The sequence below is a fragment of the Anolis sagrei genome, chromosome X (assembly GCF_037176765.1).
Source record: "Anolis sagrei isolate rAnoSag1 chromosome X, rAnoSag1.mat, whole genome shotgun sequence".
In the NCBI taxonomy this organism is placed as follows: Eukaryota; Metazoa; Chordata; class Lepidosauria; order Squamata; family Dactyloidae; genus Anolis; species Anolis sagrei.
Window position 1 is genome coordinate 87900815 of NC_090034.1, and position 21028 is coordinate 87921842.

At 44.8% G+C, this 21028-nt stretch overlaps 1 protein-coding gene across 1 annotated transcript in view; it reads left to right on the forward strand.

Moving 5' to 3' along the window:
- The first annotated feature begins 7599 nt into the window (after window positions 1–7599).
- Window positions 7600–21028, forward strand: part of KMT2B (lysine methyltransferase 2B) — a 78888-nt gene continuing 65459 nt past the window's right edge. Inside the window, exon 1 of the mRNA XM_060783918.2 lies at window positions 7600–7963. Coding sequence (XP_060639901.2) covers window positions 7658–7963 — 306 coding nt within the window. The 5' untranslated portion in view covers window positions 7600–7657. The remainder of the gene's footprint in view (window positions 7964–21028) is intronic.

The following is a 21028-nucleotide window of genomic DNA, read 5'->3' on the forward strand; positions in this document are numbered from 1 at the left end:
GTACTTTGGCCACATCATGAGGAGACAGGAAAGCCTAGAGAAGACAATGATGCTGGGGAAAGTGGAAGGCAAAAGGAAGAGGGGCCGACCAAGGGCAAGATGGATGGATGGCATCCTTGAAGTGACTGGACTGACCTTGAGGGAGCTGGGGGTGGTAACGGCCGACAGGGAGCTCTGGCGTGGGCTGGTCCATGAGGTCACGAAGAGTCAGAGACGACTGAACGAATGAACAACAACAAAAACCATAAAGCAAATCAAAAAAGATTAAAGCAATAACAGTAAACAGTAAAAAAACAATCTATCTATATATAAATGCTTTGTGCATAATGAGTTCCTTAAAAACAAAAGAACCAATGAACGAAATCACACCAAATTTGGCAACAAAACGTCTCACAACACAAGGAGTGACCATCACTCAAAAAATTATGATTTTGTCATTTGGCAGTTGTAGTTGCTGGGATTTATAGATCACCTACAATCACAGAGCATTCTGAACTCCATCAATGATGGAATTGAACCAGACTTGGCACACAGGAGTTCCATGACCAACAGAACTGGAAGGGTTTGGTGGGCATTGACCTTGAGTTTGGGAGTTGTAGTTCACCTACATCCAGAGAGCACTGTGGACTCAGTGATGGATCTGGACCAAACTTGACACAAAAATTTCATATGCCTAAATATGAACACAGATGGAGTTTGGAGGAAATAGACCTTGACATTTGGGATTTGTAATTACTGGGATTTATAGTTCACTACAATAAAAAGGAGCCCCCGGTGGCGCAGTGGGTTAAAGCACTGAGCTGCTGAGCTTGTTGATCGAAAGGTCGCAGGTTCGATTCCGGGGAGCGGCGTGAGCTTCCGCTGTCAGCTCTAGCTTCTGCCAACCTAGCAGTTCGAAAACATGCAAATGTGAGTAGATCAATAGGTACCGCTCTGGCGGGAAGGTAACGGCGCTCCATGCAGTCATGCCGGCCACATGACCTTGGAGGTGTCTACGGACAACGCTGGCTCTTCGGCTTAGAAATGGAGATGAGCACCACACCCCAGAGTCAGACATGACTGGACTTAATGTCGGGGGACTACCTTTACCTTTACCTTTACAATTAAAGAGCATTCTGAAACCTACAAACAACAGAAATGGGGCAAACTTCCCACACAGAACCCCCATGACCAACAGAAAATACTTAAGGCCATCCAGTCCAACTCTCTTCACCAGGGAAAGAAAATGTAATCAGAGCCCTCCTGACAAAGCGCCATCCAGTCATAAATATAGATAGATAGATATTATTCTCACACATACACACAGATATAGTATCACAGATTTGAAAGAGATCCTTAAAGAAGGACAATGATATGTTTAATATTCCAGAGTAGGCAAACCAGACACTCTCCACATCAACACTGACTAAGAAACAACAAGAATTACTGTTTACTCACAAGCATAAAGGAATTACATATATTAGAAACCAACATTTTCTCATTACTTTATTTTCCAGATTACCAGACTGGGCCACAGCAACGCGTGGCAGGGGACAGCTAGTCTCTAATAAAGTGCTTCTGGGACGCTTCCACCTAAGCAGGCACCTTATTACTCTTTTTTAAAAAAATATATTTTTATTTAGGGTAAGAGAGAGAAAAAAAGGGAGGGGGGAATATTTTGTTTGTACATGTAAAGTAATAGAACAATAAAATGAAGAAAAAATTAGAAAAAAAAGAGGGATAACGGCAAAGAGGAAAAACAAAACAAACCCCAAAAACAAAAACTGGTGACTTCCATCTAATCCTTCACGGTCTTATACACTTCCGTTCCATATAAGATGTGCATTAAAAATGAAAAACTAAAATTTGACTCTATTCTGCCCTGGAATATCGTGTCCAATTCTGGACACCACAATTGAAGAGAGACATTGACAAGCTGGAAAGTGTCCAGAGGAGGGCGATTCAAATGATCAAGGGTCTGGAGAACAAGCCCTATGAGGAGCGGCTTAAAGAGCTGGGCATGTTTAGCCTGAAGAAGAGAACTCTGAGAGGAGACATGTATAAATATGTGAGGGGAAGTCACAGGGAGCAGGCTTGTTTTCTGCTTCCCTGGAGACTAGGACGCGGAACAATGGCTTCAAACTACAAGAAAGGAGATTCCACCTGAACATTAGGAAGAACTTCCTGACTGTGAGAGCTATTCAGCAGTGGAACTCTCTGCCCCGGAGTGTGGTGGAGGCTCCTTCTTTGGAAGCTTTTAAACAGAAGCTGGATGCCCATCTGTCGGGGGTGTTTTGAATGCAATTTTCCTGCTTCTTGGTGGGGGGTTGGATTGGATGGCCCATGAGGTCTTTTCCAACTCTATGATTCAATTGGTCCCCTTTTCTGATAGTTCCATTTGATAAAGATTTTTTAATAAGTCTTTTATTTTCTCCTTTTTTCATATTCCTCAATCTGTGACTAATTAGTCTGTCTGATCGTGTTTCCCGAGTTCTTATTCAATAAAAATGTGAGCTTATCCATGACTTTTGTTTCCCTTATTTTGTTTAAGTACTGATCTGTGTCCGGTATTCCCTTCTGTTTCCAATATTTCGCATATGCAATCCTGGCGGCTGTCATTAGGTACAGAAATAAGATATCCTTGTTAGAGTTTAATATTAAGTCTGAGTCTATTAGATAATACTCTGGTTTCATTGGGATTTTTTTTCATAAAGATCTTTTGACACTCCTCGTGAATTGCTGTCCAGTATTTTTGGGATTCTTTACAAGTCCACTCCATGTGGAAGAAGCTCCCATCGTGGTCATTACACTTCCAACAGTTTTTTGTGTGTTTTTGTACCTTAAACTTAATTTTCTCTGTGTAAGGTACCACCTTATTACTCTTTGCAATAGGAACGCCTGTGCAGATAACCCAACGTAAGGGATATTGACTTACTAATAGTGCATCTGTCACAGGCATGGGCACCCGAGCGAGAAAAATGGCACCTGCCTGCAAGTATTCAGGAAAAGATCTGTTTTAGGAGAGCATAATCCAGGAATGGGCAAACTTTGACCCTCCAGGGGCCCTTCCACACAGCCCTTGGTAGTTTGAAGATATGGTTCTTCAGTTTAACAGCTGAGTTACCTGTGTGCCATTACATGAATGCTTATGAATATCGTGGAAGGCTTTTATGGCCGGAATCACTGGGCTGCTATAGTTCTTTTGGGCTATATGGCCATGTTCTAGAAGCATTTTTTCTTGACGTTTCGCCTGCATCTATGGCAAGCATCCTCACAACCTCTGAGGATGCTTGGCATAGATGCAGGGGAAATGTCAGGAGAAAATGCTTCTAGAACAGGGGTCCTCAAACTAAGGCCCAGGGGCCAGATACAGCCCTCCAAGGTCATTTATCCTGCCCTTGCTCAGGGTCAACCTAAGTCTGAAACGACTTGAAAGCACACAACAACAACAACAACAATCCTATCACATCAGCCAAAAGCAGGCCCACACTTCCCATTGAAATACTAATAAATTTATATTTGTTAAAATTGTTCTTCATTTTAATTATTGTATTGTTTTAAAGTGTTTTTTGCACTACAAATAAGATATGTGCAGTGTGCATAGGAATTCATTCATGTTTTTTTTTTCAAATTATAATCTGCCCCCCCCCCCCCAACAGAGGGCCAGGACTGTGACCTGGCCCTCTGTTTAAAAAGTTTGAGGACTCCTGTTCTAGAACATGGCCATATAGCCCGAAAGACCTACAGCAGCCCACTTATGAATATCACTTGTTCAAAGAGCTGACTTCTAACAAGGGGCCCTTCCACACAGCCCTATGTCCCAGAATATCAAGGCAGAAAACCCCACATTATCTGAGTGTGGATTCTGATTACCCAGTTCAAAGCAGATATTGTGGGATTTTCTTCCATGCTACTCTGGGATATAGGGCTGTGTGGAAGGGCCCCAGGTGTTTTGGACTTCAACTCACACAATTCCCAACAGCCGGTATGCCTGGTGTAATCGAACCAGAACAGATAAAATAATGTTTTTCCTCTGGGTGGATCTTCATCTTGACTCTCGTGGCTTGTTCTTGGTCTTGCAGCTCTTCTGATGTCTGAGGTGGAATATTCATTGGCCTGTAGAGCCCAGTTGAGGTGGTTCAGTTCATCTTGGAGGAGGTGTTCCTGCCATACATCAAGGGAACCACTGACCGCATAGGGAAGCTGATGAGGAAACACAACATACAAACAATCTACAAACCCACCAAGAAAGTCCAACAAATGCTACGTTCAGCAAAGGACAAGAGGGATCCTCTCACCTCTGCAGGAGTCTACCGTATACCATGCAGCTGTGGACAAGTCTACAGTTGTTGTTGTTGTTGTTCATTCGTTCAGTCGTCTCCGACTCTTCGTGACCTCATGGACCAGCCTACGCCAGAGCTCCCTGTCGGCCGTTACCACCCCCAGCTCCCTCAAGGTCAGTCCAGTCACTTCAAGGATGCCATCCATCCATCTTGCCCTTGGTCGGCCCCTCTTCAAGTCTACAGAGGGACCACCAAACGCAGCATTGCCCAAACACGAATCCAGGAACATGAAAGGCACTGCAGACTACTCCAACCAGAGAAATCAGCCATAGCAGAGCACCTGATGAACCAACCTGGACACAGCATTTTATTTGAGAACACAAAAATGCTGGACAACTCTCACAACCACCATGTCAGACTACACAGAGAAGCCATTGAAATCCACAAACATGTGGACAATTTCAACAGAAAGGAAGAAACCATGAAAATGAACAAAATCTGGCTACCAGTATTAAAAAATTCTAAAATTGCAACAGCAAAAACAGCAGAGAGAAAAACAGGCAGGGACATCTAATCACCTTTCAAGAAGAGTTTGCTCCAGGCACAGTCAGCCCATTGTATGCTAATCAAGGTGGTCAGTTGAAAGATTAACACCTAGCCCAACTTACAAAAGCCCTTTGTCTCACCCACAGATATATAAACCCCCTTTTTCCCAGCTCCAGCAGACCTCACCTCTGAGGATGCTTGCCATAGATGCAGGCGAAACGTCAGGAGAAATGCCTCTAGAACATGGCCATATAGCCCGAAAAAACCCACAAGAACTGAGTGATTCCAGCCATGAAAGCCTTCGACAATACAAAGTTTTATTATTCTTATTATTATTAAATTACAGTTTTATGTAAATATTCAAAAACATTTAACCTACTGATGTCACAATTAATGAAATTTGATTGGTTTCTATTTTTTATTTTTAAATTTAGCTGCCGCATTTCCCACCATTCCATCATTATTATTATTATTATTATTATTATTAAACTTTATTTGTACCCCGCTAGCATCTCCCAAGGGATTCGAACAGGCCGGAGCCCAGCACAACACAATACAACAATACAATATATAGCAAATAAAACAGTTCAAGCAGAAAAACAACAGCAATAACAATACAACAGGACATTATTAAAACTGAGCCGGCTGAAGTGGGGTACAGGGTTAAAAGTGCTGAGAAAAGTGTCGGAGGGATATGAGATTAAAGTATAAGTGCAGTGTGCGTTGAGGGTGATCTTGACTCTACTAAAGTGCTTCTGGGCTTTGGTAGTGGGGAATCCTAATCTGAGAAGGCACGTTGGAATAGCCAGGTTTTCAGGTTATTATTCCAAGTACTGGTCAAGAGGTTTCTTTTAAAGCAGGGGTTCATAATCTTTTTGTCCCATTGATCCTTTTGACAGGTGAACAAACAACAGATCTCTTTCAGAATGTAACAGAAGAGTTTGATGACACTCGACACCATCATATCTTTAAAGTAAAATTTCAGGATTATTCAAAATGTTATAATATTCTGAGTTGGAAGATAATTGGTTAACTATGTTGCTCATTAGGATGGATTTAAATGGTGTATTTTAATATTTTGATAAATGTTTGTTAATGTTTATGTATTGTATGTGAATCTGTGTGCCGGCATTGAATGTTTGCCGTGTAATGCTGTCCCCTTCGGGGTGAGAAGGGCGGAATATAAATGTTTTAAATAAATAATAAAAAAATTAGTTTGTACATAGCAGGATGGGGATCACGTGGATATAAAACACTGGATTGGTGGAGGATAAACAAAATTTAAGGAAAAAGCATTAGAAGTTTGAAAGTGTCAGCATTCAATTTATTCATGGCATATGGCATTTGGGCAATTAAGTGTGCGTCTGCACTGCAGAATTAACGCAGTTTGATACCATCTCAATGCTATGAGATTTTACAAGGACTTTCAATTTCTCTGCCAAAGAGAATTCCATACCATTGAGCCATGGCAATAAAGGTGGTGTCAATCTGGATTAATTCTGTTGTGTAGATAGATCAGGCATGGGCAAACTTGGGCGCTCCAGGCGTTTTGGACTCCCACAATTCCTGGTCTCAGGCCAAAGAGAATTCCATACCACTGAGCCATGGCAATAAAGGTGGTATAAATCTGGATTAATTCTGTAGTGTAGATAAGGCATGGGCAAACTTGGGTGCTCCAGGTGTTTTGGACTTCAACTCCCACAATTCCGGAAGGGGCCTGAATCATAGAATCAAAGAGTTGGAAGAGACCTCATGGGCCATCCAGTCCAACCCCCTGCTCAGAAGCAGGAATATTGCATTCAAATCACCCCTGACAGATGGCCATCCAGCCTCTGTTTAAAAGCTTCCAAAGAAGGAGCCTCCACCACACTCCGGGGCAGAGAGTTCCACTACTGAGCGGCTCTCACAGTCAGGAAGTTCTTCCTCATGTTCAGATGGAATCTCTTCTCTTGTAGTTTGAAGCCATTGTTCCGTGTCCTAGTCTCCATGGAAGCAGAAAACAAGCTTGCTCCCTCCTCCCTGTGGCTTCCTCTCACATATTTATACATGGCTACCATATCTCCTCTCAGCCTTCTCTTCTTCAGGCTAAACATGCCCAGCTCCTTAAGCCTCTCCTCATAGGGCTTGTTCTCCAGACCCTTGATCATTTTAGTCACCCTCCTCTGGACACATTTCAGCTTGTCGATATCTCTCTTGAATTGTGGTGCCCAGAATTGGACACAATGTTCCAGGCCTGAGGCCAGGAATTGTGGGAGTTGAAGTCCAAAACACCTGGAGCGCCCAAGTTTGCCCATGCCTGATCTACACTGTAGAATTAAACCAGATTGGCACCGCTTTAACTGGTATGGAATCGTGGGAGCTGTTGTTTCAATTTCTGCCCAAGAGGAACGACGCCTCCAGTGATTCCACAGTACTCAAACTGCATTCGTTCTACGGTGTAGACACCCCTAACAGAAAGATCCGAGCCTGATTTCGCCCAACTCCTCCATTTCAGCCGACTCAATGGCCCACTCTGACTGAAGGCCGTGCAGCCCGGGTGCGTCCGCGGTGCTTCACGGGGAACGTAGTTCCTCCGTCTCATGGCCTTCGCTTTGTTCCGCAAGGTTCCTTTCTAGAAAAGGACTCGTCGTCCCAGAGGGCACCGCGAGAGAAGAAGCTCGTATCCGTGCCGCGCTACCTGACGGGAATGATAGTTCTGTCGCCTAACGCTGGACTTGCGATGTATGCAGAGCGCCTGGCGGAGGGACTCGCTTTCCCAGGCGGCCCCGCGCAGAGCTTGGCCAGGCTCTGGCGGAGGGTTGTTATTGTGGCGGCCCGGCCCCTATCCAGGCTCGGCTCGGAGCTTAAAGATGGCGGCGGGAGCGGCAGTGGGAGGCGGCGGCGGCGGGGGCTCCTCCTGGGCCTCGGTGCCGCGGGGCCGCTTCCCGGGCAGGCCTGGCGGGTGCCGCGGGCGGGGCGCCGGGGCCGGGAGTCGCGCGCGGGTCTCGCTGCTGGCGCCTCGGCTGCTGCTCTGGGCGGCGGCGGGGGAGGGCGAGCGGGCCGCGGCGGTGGCGGCGGCGGTGGCGGGAGACACCACCCTGGGCAGCCTGCTGGGCCTCAGCCGCGAGTGGAGGCGCCTCCAACGCCTCGTGGAGAGCAGCAGCGAGGACGAGCCGGTGAGTCCCCTTGCCTTGGGCCTTCCGAGCGGCGGGAGAAAGGGCCTCCTCGTCTTTGGGCCGCAGAGCCTGAGGGAGGCGCGGCTGGCAGGCCGGCCTTGGCGCCCAGGCAGGCGCTCTTTCAGGCGGGGTGTCATCGCAGTGTCACCCAGGGCCACAGCCGCCTTCCAAGAGCCCTTCCAGCCACGCCAACTCTCATTTCTGGACAAAGCAGTCGGGGCTCTTTGGTTCCCTCGCTTATCATTATCTTATTCTTATTATGATTATTGTTGTTGTTTTCGTTGAGTGGGGATAATGGGAATTGTAACTGAAATGCACTTGTGGCTCAGAGGTCGGGGAAGGTGAAAGAAGATGTTAAAAGTCAGGCAGGAGATTCACAAGCCATGTCGCTCAATCTAAACCCCACTCTCCTCTCTAAAGCAGTGGTTCCCAACCTTTTTTTGACCAGGGGCCACCATGACCAGAGGGCCACTTTGTCCGGGGACCACTTTGAGCGTGGAATACTTTCATCAAGGGCCACTTTGACCTGGGCCCACTTTGACCAGAGTCCACTTGACCAGGGGCCACTTTGTCCAGGGACCACTTTGATGGTGGGCCACTTGACAAGGGAATACTTTCATCAAGGGCCACTTTGACCTGGGCCCACTTGACCATGGCCCACTTTGACCAGAGCCCACTTGACCAGGGACCACTTTGTCCAGGGACCACTTTGACCGTGGGCCACTTGACGAGGGAATACTTTCATCAAGGGCCACTTGACCATGGCCCACTTTGACCAGAGCCCACTTGACCAGGGACCACTTTGTCCAGGGACCACTTTGACCGTGGGCCACTTGACGAGGGAATACTTTCATCAAGGGCCACTTTGACCTGGGCCCACTTGACCAGGGACCACTTTGACCATGGACCACTTGATCAGTGACCACTTTGTCCAGGGACCACTTTGATGGTGGGCCACTTGACAAGGGAATACTTTCATCAAGGGCCACTTTGACCTGGGCCCACTTGACCACGTCCCACTTTGACCAGGGACCACTTTGTCCAGGGACCACTTTGACCGTGGGCCACTTGACGAGGGAATACTTTCATCAAGGGCCACTTGACCATGGCCCACTTTGACCAGAGCCCACTTGACCAGGGACCACTTTGTCCAGGGACCACTTTGACCGTGGGCCACTTGACGAGGGAATACTTTCATCAAGGGCCACTTTGACCTGGGCCCACTTGACCAGGGACCACTTTGACCATGGACCACTTGATCAGTGACCACTTTGTCCAGGGACCACTTTGATGGTGGGCCACTTGACAAGGGAATACTTTCATCAAGGGCCACTTTGACCTGGGCCCACTTGACCACGTCCCACTTTGACCAGGGTCCACTTTGACTATGGACCACTTTGACCAGTGACCACTTTGTCCAGGGACCATTTTGACCGGGGACCACTTGACGAGGGAATACTTTCATCAAGAGCCACTTTGATCTGGGCCTACTTGACATGGCCCACTTTGACCAGAGTCCACTTGACCAGGGACCACTTTGACCAGAGTCCACTTGATCAGTGACCACTTTGTCCGGGGACCACTTTGACTGTGGGCCACTTGACGAGGGAATACTTTCATCAAGGGCCACTTTAACCTGGGCCCACTTGACCACGTCCCACTTTGACCAGGGTCCACTTTGACTGTGGACCACTTTGACCAGTGACCACTTTGTCCAGGGACCATTTTGACTGGGGACCACTTTGACCGGGGACCACTTGACGAGGGAATACTTTCATCAAGGGCCACTTTGACCTGGGCCCACTTGACCTTACTTTACTTACTTAGGCGATCCCTCGTTGGCTGAGTAGGATAGTCCTCCAGGATCAGTGTTCTGGTGGGTCCGTGGGTGACTGACTGTGGAGCCCTATTCTTGATCTGCATCTTCTCCCGCAGTGAGGGCATTGGTTTCCAGGTGGAAGGCGGTCTCGGTCGGGGTTGGCTTGACGCACCTTCCTCTTGGCACGTTACTCTCTTTTGCCCTCCATTTGTGCCTCTTCAAATTCTGCAGCACTGCTGGTCACAGCTGACCTCCAGCTGGAGTGCTCACAGGCCAGGGCTTCCCAGTTCTCAGTGTTTATGCCAGAGTTTTTAAGGTTGGATTTGAGCCCATCTTTAAATCTCTTTTCCTGCCCACCAACATTCTGTTTTCCGTTCTTGAGTTCGGAGTAGAGCAACTGCTTTGGGAGACGATGGTTGGGCATCTGAACAACGTGGCTGGTCCAGCGGAGTTGATGACAGAGGACCATCGCTTCAATGCTGGTGGTCTTTGCTTCTTCCAGCACTCTGACGTTTGTCTGCCTGTCTTCCCAAGAGATTTGCAGGATTTTCCAGAGGCAACGCTGATGGAATCGTTCCAGGAGTTGCATGTGACGTCTGTAGACAGTCCACGTTTCACAGGCATATAGCAGGGTGGGAGGACAATAGCTTTCTAAACAAGCACCTTGGTATCCCTACGGATGTCTCAGTTCTCAAACACTCTCTGCTTCATTCGGAAAAATGCTGCACTCGCAGAGCTCAGGCGGTGTTGTATTTCAGTGTTGATGTTGACTTTGGTGGAGAGGTGGCTGCCAAGGTAGCTGAAATGGTCAACAGTTTCTAATGTTACACCATTAAGTTGTATCTCTGGCATTGGAGAGGGGTTGGCTGGTGACTGCTGGAGGAGCACTTTGGTTTTCTTGATGTTCAATGACAGGCCGAGCTTCTGTGAAGGTGTTTAGAGTGGCTTGTAGATCCTCTTCTGAATGCACACAGACAATGTTGTCATCAGCATACTGGAGTTCTATAACAGATGTTGTTGTAACCTTGGTTTTGGCTTTCAGTCTGCTGAGCTTAAACAGCTTGCCATCTGTCCAATAGAAGATTTCCACTGTGGTGGGAAGTTTCCCATCAACAAGGTGAAGTATCATAGCAATGAAGATGGAGAATAAAGTTGGGACAATAACACATCCCTGTTTGACACACTTGACCATGGCCCACTTTGACTATGACCAATTGACCAGGGAATGCTTTGACCAGGGGCCACTTTGACCGGGACCACTCTCCAATATAAGTACCAAAAGAGTTACAAATCACTTTTTGGTCAACTTTAGATAAAAGATAAAGGTAAAGGTTTCCCTATGACATTAAATCTAGTCATGTCTGACTCTGGGACTCGGGGGGGGGGGGGGGAGGGGGGGATTCTCATGGTTCTCATCTCCATTTCTAAGCCAAAGACCAGAGAAGCCTCCAAGGCCAGCATGATTGTATGGAGCGCTTTTACTTTCCTGCATTTGCATGTTTTTGAACTGCTAGGTTGGCAGAAGCTAACAATGAATGTCACCTCGCTCCCCGGATTCAAACCGCCAACCTTTCGGTCAGCAACTTCAGAAGCTCAGCTGTTTAACCTGCTGCTCCACTGGGGACTTTTGTGGTGCATGTATCTCAATCCAAACTCCACTCTCCTGTCTAAAGCAGTGGTTCCCAACCTTCTTTTGGCCAGGGACCACTTTCCAACATTAGTACCAAAAGGGTTGCGAATCAGTTTTGGGTCAACTTTAGATTCAGTTTGGTTATTTGAGGTGCTGATTCAGAAAATGTAACTGGATAGATTACAGTTTCTGATACAGAACATACGCCATCCAGTAGTCGCCATCTGCTCGCCAACAGAAAAACCATTTTTAATAATCTAGAGTTGATGTGGTCTAGCCAATGCAATTTTCTGAATCAGCACCCCAATAACCCCAGGAACAGGCCTGAAAACGAATATGCTAAGGCACCCTCGCTTCCAGGTGCCACATGAACTGGCTCCGCTCAGGGGGAGGGAGGAGGAGGAAAGCAGCAGTCAGGAGGCTTGTTGTTGCACCTTTCATGGGTAGTCAGCCTCTCCCCTCCCGACATCCCCATTGCCTTGGCGCTATAAGAGGGTTTTGCGAGGCCAGTTGCATTTGTTGCAACGGTGTAGTAATGGTGAGGCTGCGGACCATATTTTAGTTCTTGGGGACCACTGGTGGTGGTTCATGGACCATAGGTTGGAACCACTGGTCTAAAAGGAACAACAGGCGTTGCTGTATCACAACTCCCATCAGCTCTAGTCATGATATTGAAGGATGAGGCAGACAGGAGTTGTAGTCCAGCATCTGGAGGGCCACGTAAAATGACATGGCGGGCTAGATTCGTCCCAAAGGCCTTGAGTTTGACACATGTGGCCTAAGAAGAAACTGAGCTTGGGGAGAGTGTCACTTCCTCTGGGCATCTGGTAATGTTCTGACAAGCTGTCCGTTGCACATTGAGTCTTGGGATCACCATGTGCCACACCAAAGAAAGTACCTTCACCAACTGTTGCAGCGCATGGCGATCTCAAGAGACCTAGCCAAAGTGGAGGGATATGAGGTTGCCATCTGGGATGTGTATCCCTCCTTGAGTGTTATGGATTCTCTGAGGGCTGTTGGCAGAGAATCGGTGGACTCCCCTGCCGAAAATACTGTCAGACCCACTTCTCCTTTGTATAGACTGGAGCTTTCCAAACGTGTCATATTGATGACACATTGTTCAACGTGCAGAATTTTGCAACACAGTCATTCATTTTTTTACTAGCTATCTCAGAGCCCCCGGTGGTGCAGTGGGTTAAACCCCTATGCTGTCAGGACTGAAGACTGACAGGTCGAAGGTTCGAATCCGGGGAGAGGCGGATGAGCTCCCTCTATTAATTCCAGCTCCTCATGCGGGGACATGAGATAAGCTTCCCACAAGGATGATAAAAAATCAAATCATCCGGGCGTCCCCTGGGCAACGTCCTTGCAGACGGCCAATTCTCTCACACCAGAAGCGACTTGCAGTTTCTCAAGTTGCTCCTGACACGACAATTTTTTTTTAAAAAAATAGTTTTTACTAGCTAACCGGAGGCTAAACCAACCACTTAGAAGAGACATAGGCACATGCATAAATTGTCCTAACAAAATGTATGGGGACATAACATCTCATGCAAACCCTCCATTTATATATCTATCTATTTATTTATCCATTTATATATTTATATAAGCAGCCCTGAGTCCTGTAGCTGCCCCGAGTCCTGTTTGGAGAGGGGGCGGGATATAAATAAAGTTTATTATTACTACTTTAAAAATATATGATTTATTGTTTATTTTGCATAGACTTGGAGGTTTCTCATTATGGTCATGCAACACCCCTGTGCACTACAACCAACACATTGAACGTGTCACGGCATACAGTTTGGAAAGCTCTGGTATAAACTGTTCCTGACACGGCCTTGTACATGCAACTCCTCCAGGTGCAAGCAGTAGCCATGGAGAACTGATGACACTCTCCTTGGGAGAAGCTGTGAGCTCCCATGTCACCTGTAGGAAGCTGCTAGGCTTCTGGGTGTTTTTAGATGTTTTGGGCAGGTGAGACCAGACTCTGACTGAGGAGGGAGGTGAGGGGTGGTCAAACATATGGTGCTTTTGTTCCTGCTTTGGCTCTTGAAAGCTGATCTTCTTGCACTGTTCAGTCGCTGCTGCATCATCTTTTTCTCCATTGCAGGTTACATTTTAAAATCCTGTTTATATGCAGCATCAAACACCTGGGAGAAACAATCCCTTTCCTACAAAACTGCGTGCCAAATTCTTCCTGCAATTCCATTTTGCTGAAATTTGGGAAAATAGTTTCATTGTTGGAAGGACAACAATGTAGTAAAATTGTTGTTCCCCATTCAGGGATGAGGTGCTGAAGCTGGGAATAGTTACTCTGTCCATAGGTTTGTGCTGGGAGAAAGGGTTGGCTTTTTCATTTTTTATATTTAAGGTAGAAAAGGTCAGTGCTTGAGTCCTGGGGGAATATATTACAAGAGATGGCTGAGATTGGTTGGGAGTGTAAGGGCTCACAATGTTTAAGAAAGCAGTCCTTTATGACTGTGGTTTGTCTTTAATATTCACGTTTCTATGTCAACTGCTTCACATGCAAGTTCAGGTTACACTTCTGAGATCCTCATGAATGGGGTATGAACATTTAACAGATACTGAGAATTAAACTGAATGAGAAGCTGCTTCACAGCAAATTGTCACTATTTCAAAAGCTTGGCCATTACATGATGTGTTGTTTCTTTCCTTTTGAATAGGAGATAACCATATTTCTGATGTAGGTTTTCTGCTAAAGGATTTCAGTTTCCGCTTTGGGAGACTTGTTTCCTGTAGGCCTAACTATTTTTGTCACCAGTTACAGAAGACTGGCTGTCAGTATTTAGTGGGTTTTGAAAAGGCTGCTATCCTTTGATTGCAGGGTATGGGTGACATAAACATTGCCTACCTGTATTTTTACTGGGCTATGTATAGATATGTTAACAATATATGACTATTTTCTTATGGGAGATCCTTATAATGCCGTGGTGACTGTACCTACATTCCTTTCTGTTGCTGCTTGTCCAAATGGGTTGATGGTGTTGCTCCATTTCAGGCACTGTAAAAACTAAAGAGCCTATGGACTGAGAGAATTTGTTGCCTATAATTTTATATCATAGCAGAAGAAAACAGAGGTTGTTATTTCTGGTATCTTCAAGGGTTTGATTTATTCTAACTTTCCCAGGGTGCAAGGCCATGTCAAGGCCATTCCTCCTCAGCTGCAAAGGGAGGTTGATGGAGTTGCCACATAGACAATTATGGTTTTGTGAGAAGCGTCAAACTATGCCTCCCACTTATATGTTAGTTTTCTGCCTAGTGGGAATATTTTCCTGTTGGGAATGGTTCTGTCATGCGAACTTGCACCTGCAGCTTGAAGTGGTTTAGTCCAGATACAAATTAATTTTTATCTTTGTTTTGCAGACTATATACAACAGTAGGCAATTGCAAATTGCTTTCCTCCTCCCCCTATTTGGGGGTGGTTAATGGTCAGTCCAGGATAACAATAGCTCCATGTTAGATTTTGAATCTTAATAATAATAATAAAGGTAAAGGTTTCCCCTGACATCAGTCTAGCCGTGTCCAATTCTGGGGGTGGTGGTGCTCATCTCCATTTCTAAGCCGTTGACGCCTCCAAGGTCATGTGGCCAGCATGACTGCATGGAGCGCCGTTACCTTTCCACCAACGCGCGGTACCTTTTGATCTACTCACATTTGCGTGTTTTCGAACTGCTAGGTTGTCAGAAGCTGGGGCTAACAACGGGAGCTTGTCTCGCTCCTGGATTCGAGCTGCCAATCTTTCGGTCAGCAAGTTCAGCAGCTCAGTGGTTTCATCCCCTGTGCTACTGGGGACTCATAATAATAATAATAATAATTATTATTATTATTATTATTATTATTTATTTGTGGGCCACCCTATCTCCCCAAAGGAACTGAAAAGTTATAGAATCTAGGAAATGTCATTAAAGGTAATAATAACAACAACAACAACAACAATAACAACTTTATTATTATGCCCCACCGCCATCTCCCAGAAAGGACTCAGGGCAGCTTACATATGGGGCAAAATGCCCACAAGACATAAAAGCAAAGCAATCCATTAGAGCTAAAACACAATTAAATAAGAGCATAGTAAAATATAACAATCAAAATAAAACACAATTAAATAAAATATAAGAATATCAATCAAAACAATGCTCAACAAAACCAATAACCAGTAATACAATGAGTATGACCAGGCTATAAAAGGGCCGGGCATGGGATAGTGCAAAGCAGCATACCATAGGGCCGGGGTATTCGATGAAGTGCAGAGAATAAAATATTATTAGGCAACATAATACTATGGAGACTAATCATGAAAGAAGACAACCTTGTTGGAAACCTGGTTTCAAGCAATCTGTTTTGTACAGGCCATACATTTTTAACTTGCAATGCTGTATTTAGTAAAAGAGGAATTGAAGGGGATGCAAGTCAAGAGGAAAACATAGCAGTGGAAACTTTTGTGAAAGCATGCAAAAGAGCAAGTAAGTAGCAGACAAAGTTGTAATGTGAGAGATCTGATCGGATTTTCACTATGTGGGTAGAATACAATGGAAAACCGTTACTGTGGTTGGGAATTATTTCTTCTTCTAAAGGAAAGTATTTGTGAAATTATGGGTTAAAATGTAATGCTTAAAACTTGTGTGACTTCATATCAAGGGCTATTTCTTTTTTCCTTCCCCAATGTGTGAGCAAGGTTGATCCTTATATCCTGCTAATATCCATATGCAGATTAAGCTTCTGTATCTGGTTTACTGAAGCTATATGAATGCTTGATCAAGTCCCGTGTAGAGGGTCTTCTACTGGAATTATCTGGAAGGGATAGCCTCCACCTGTCATAAAGACCACTGATTCTCCAGGTTCTCCTGCTCTTGCGGTTTGCGAGATATGTTGCCTAGCTGTGTTAAAAGATAGGGCATGTTTAATAATACTGTGTTTTGCAAGCTTTATTCGTCTAATTATTCAGTGTGAGTAATGTGATTCAGTTTGGAGGATTTTTGTACACCAGTTTCCTCACCTCACAGCTTGGCATTGACCCTCTCAACCATGATACTGGAGAGTCCTGCTGCTCTCTTTTCAGTACGTGATAGCTGCTCAGCCATCTATTGGATTATTTTATTTCAAGCTGATATTGAGTGATAAAGTTAGGACATCTAGATAGTCACATCAGCTTAGCTTTCCTTTTGATCCCTAGGAGGAAACAAGATGTCAAGAAGGTCAAGGTCTCTGAGGAACCTCAGTACACATCACATAGGGCTTGGTGAAAGCCCTAAATGGAAGACCTGCCTCCATCTCTTGCTTGACAGCAATAGCTGTGTGTGACTTGCTGGCATAAAGAGGTGCATTGAGCGTGGGAGCCCATAGGGTTTCTAGGCTCCAGTATCTATTGGGCTACTTGATTTTTGGAACAATGTTTGAAGAAACCATGGTTGAATTCCTCAGGAGGAAAGAGGGTGATCTCTTTCTGCCCACAACTGACTGTCACATGAAAAGTGCAGTTTCAGAGAGCACTCCTGTTTAAAGGGGGAATATTTAAGGTGTGTACTTGGTCTGTTTAAACAGCCCTCTTCAATTTGATATCTTCTCCATCTGCTGGGCTACTGCTTCCCTTAGCTAGCATGACCAAAGCCAAATTGTTGGGAATGATGGGAGTTGCAGGGTAGGACACCATGCTGGCAATGAAATATCTATTACATATTTGTAACTAACAGATCTTTAGATAGCCTACCATATTGTGAACCTTTTTAGATGTTTTGGTCTGCAACTTTTGTCATCTTTGACTGTTGGTGGAGCAGGTAGTGGCTACCATCCAATGTATATAGAAGACTCCAAATTGGGACAAGGTGATTTAGGGCAGCCATGAAGCCCAGCAGGCACTTTGCATAAATTGAGCGGTACATAAATGACAGTCCTTGAATTGGCAAATTAATGTAGAAAGAAAACCTTGAGTGTGGCAATAATAATTGGTCACCCTGTGTGAAATGCAGGGGATTTCTGTGCTTTCTGATGACAAAGGAGTGAGCTAGGAACAACAGCTGAGGTTGCTTTTAGAACACCCTCTAATTTACAGACAATACACAGAAGAGCAGATCCCTTCATTGTAACTGAAGCTAGCTATAAAATCAGCAGTTTCTCTTATAAGCATAAGTTATCCCTATAGCATGAACAGAGACTCCTCATTTCTCTCAACCAAATACAAATGGTAAAGGAATCACATTAATGTTGTGTGCATGTGTACACATATATATTTTCAACTTGCACATAAATAGGAGTTTTTCCCCTCCTACAGTTGGTAAATACCTAATCTCAGTACAGAAACAAGTTAGTAATTCTAGAGGCATGGCTTTAATTATAATTAAGTTGTTCTGTTCCACCTTGCTGTTCTGTACTACCATGGATGCCCATTCTCCTGTAATGTGTGCTGGAATACTCTCTAGACATTTCACTTTTTCACAGAAGGGTAATAAAAACATTACAACTGGTCACTCCAGTTCCTTTTTACTTTTGGAACACTTTTGGAACACAGGTGCTCAGAAAAAGTTTCAATATAATTTATTGGTACTTGGAAAAATCTTGCCTAAATGAGAGGTCTTTCAGTATTGCAGGGTTTGACATGGCACAGCCAGAATAGCCTAGTCCTGCAATTCTAGTCCTGCATCCAATTTTCACAGGTCTTTCCAGGTTTCTGAGGCAGTTACATCCTGTACCTTGGGAAGTCAGACTTGGCTATCGTAGTCCATGCTCTGGTTACATCCCGAATAGACTACTGCAACTCGCTCTATGTGGGGCTGCCTTTGGAAACTGTTTGGAAGCTACAAATGGTTCAACGGGTGGCAGCCAGATTTCTCACCACAGCGGCCTACAGGGAGCATACAACCTCCTTGTTACGTCAGCTGCACTGGCTGCCAATCTGCTACCGAGCACTATTCAAATTTCTGGCATTAGACTATAAAGCCCTGAACGGTTCTGGCCCAGCGTATCTGTCCAAATGTATCTCCCTCTATGAACCACTGTGGAGTTTAAGGTAATCTGGGGAGGCCCTGCTCCCAGTCTCGCCTCCCTCGCAGGCATGATTGGTGGAGACGAGAGACAGGGCCTTCTCAGTGGTGGCCTCTCAGCTATGGAACTCCCTTCCCAGCAAAGTTAGATCAGCCCCCTCCGTTCTGATCTTCTGCAAGAGAGTGAAAGCGTGGCTTTGTGACCAAGCCTTTAGAGAACTTGTGCAATAGATAGACTTGGAACAATGTGAAATGACCATTGGAACAGCCCGGATTACGCTCGTGTTTAACTCTGTATGTATTTTTTAAAATGTTTTAATTGTTTTAATGTACTTTTAAATTCTATTTTAATATTTATTTAAATGTACATTGTGTTTTAGGGCATCAAATTGTTTCCTGTATGTAAAGCTGCCTTGAATCCCCTCCAGAGTGAGAAAAGCGGGGTAGAAATGTTGTAAATAAATAAATAAATACATCCCAGTTCTTCTCTTGATTGAGATACAAAGCAGCTTTCAATTTTGAAAAATAATGAAATTAGAAGCCACACCATACAAATATTAAAATAGAATTAAACATACAAATTAAAATTACTTATAATAGTTAAAAAGCTGTTAAAATAAATCCAATACCCCACAGCAGCACCCCAGGCTGACTCTTAAAAACTTTCTTTTTTAAAGGCCTTCCTGAATAAAAAAGGTTTTTGCTTGCTACCAGAAGAATATCATTGAGGGCAATATTCTGGCCTCCTGAGAAGGAAGTTCCAGAGTTGATTACCAGCCACCGAGAGGGCCCTCTCTTGTGTCCCCCACCAAACCATACTTATGATGGTGGAGATACTAAGAGAAGAGCTTCTCCTGAGGATCTGAGAGCCAGGTAGATGCCTACTGGGAGATACGATCTTTGGACCTGAGCCATATAGAGCTGTGTGGGTCATGACCAATACTTTGAATTGTGTGCAACAACAAACTGGCAGCCAATAGAGGTGTTGCAGCCAGGTTGTTTTGCCTTCCCTCTAGCTAGCCCTGGTCAGCAGTCTGGCCACAACTTTTAAGACCAGCAGAACACACTTCAGAGGCAGCCCCAAGTAGAGCATGTTACATTAATACAAACAGGATGTAACTAAGGCATGTACCACCACCATGGCTAGATCTGACAGTTCACAGAAGTTGGCACATGAGTTTTAAATGTGCAAAGGTGCTCCTGGCCACCACAGAAACCTGGATCTCCAGCTTCAGTGCAGAGTTCAGGAGAACCCCCAAACTGCAGATCCGTGTCTTCAGGGAGAGTGTAACCGCATCTAGTACAGGCTGGACAATTTTTCCTGATCTGCCTTACAGCTGACTAGGGGTACCTCTGTCTTGTATATATATTAAGTTTGCCCCCATCAAGTCCATTACTGATGACAGACACTTATTTCAGGATCAGGACAGCTTTCTTGACTTGGGTTTGAAAGTAGTAGTTTCATCTAGAACCCCTAGAGTTGGCCACTACACACTCCCAATGCCTTGCTCAAAATGGAAGGTTGGACACTGGCCAGTAGTTGTCCTTTATAACAGAGTTTAGGGACAGCCTTTTTAATACATGCCTCACAACTGCTTCCTTTATCCAATGTGTAATTCTGCCTTGTTTTCAGGAGGCATTGACAACACCCTTTAGCCACTTTGCCAGTCCTCCTCTGGCCTGTTTGATAAGCAAGGAAGGGCAAAGATCTAGAACACATGTGGTGGCTCTTACCTCCCCAAGGATTCTGTCCACATCTTCAGGCTGCACAAATTGTAAAGTAGCTATCAACACTGGACAAGCAAGAACCAAGGTTACATCCATTGAAGTGTATCAGCTACAACATCCTAGTCAGAACAAATCTGAACTGGATTATTTGCAAATTCTGTGGTCAGCATTTGAGGACCACATTGTAATAGTCCTCTGACCATTCTAAATAGTATCACTAGGCAGTTCTTTGTAGTTACAATGGTGGCAGCAAAAATATTTCCTTGCTGCCCACCTTGCTGCAGAAGCTAAATGGATTGATACCATAGTTCCTAGGAGTCCTCTTTCACTTTATTTATTTATTTATTTATTTATTATTTCAGGCTTTTATATCCCGTCCTATCTCAGCCTCCAAAGAGGGATTCAGGATGGCTATATTCCAGTCTCGTTGATCATTTCGATTTTCAAAGAGACCTTCCTTTGTGGATAGATAGGAAAGGACCTTGTCTGATGAGGTTTCCCAATGTAAGAATGTCCTCCCCTTGGTGCTCATATTATCCTAATGTGATTAAGATTTTGGTTTACACCAAAGTTTTTGGAACCTAGAAACTATAGCTTAGTTAGCTAATTTAATTCTTTTATACAATGTATGGACCTTTTAAAATTGTTCAATTGTGTTTTGGTAACATCAGTATTAGATTGCATTAGTTCACATAGAATGAACTAATCTTCCCTTTTGACTAGTGCAGAAACTGTGATTATTGCAAAACACAGTTAGTGGAATCACCTATGGTGAACATACTATACTTTGGGTAAGTGGCACTAGCCACTAGTGTCTCCAGGTCAAAGGTGATATTATCAAATAAGGCCATTAAGCACTAGGAACTGGGTTAGCTGAGGGAAGACTTTCC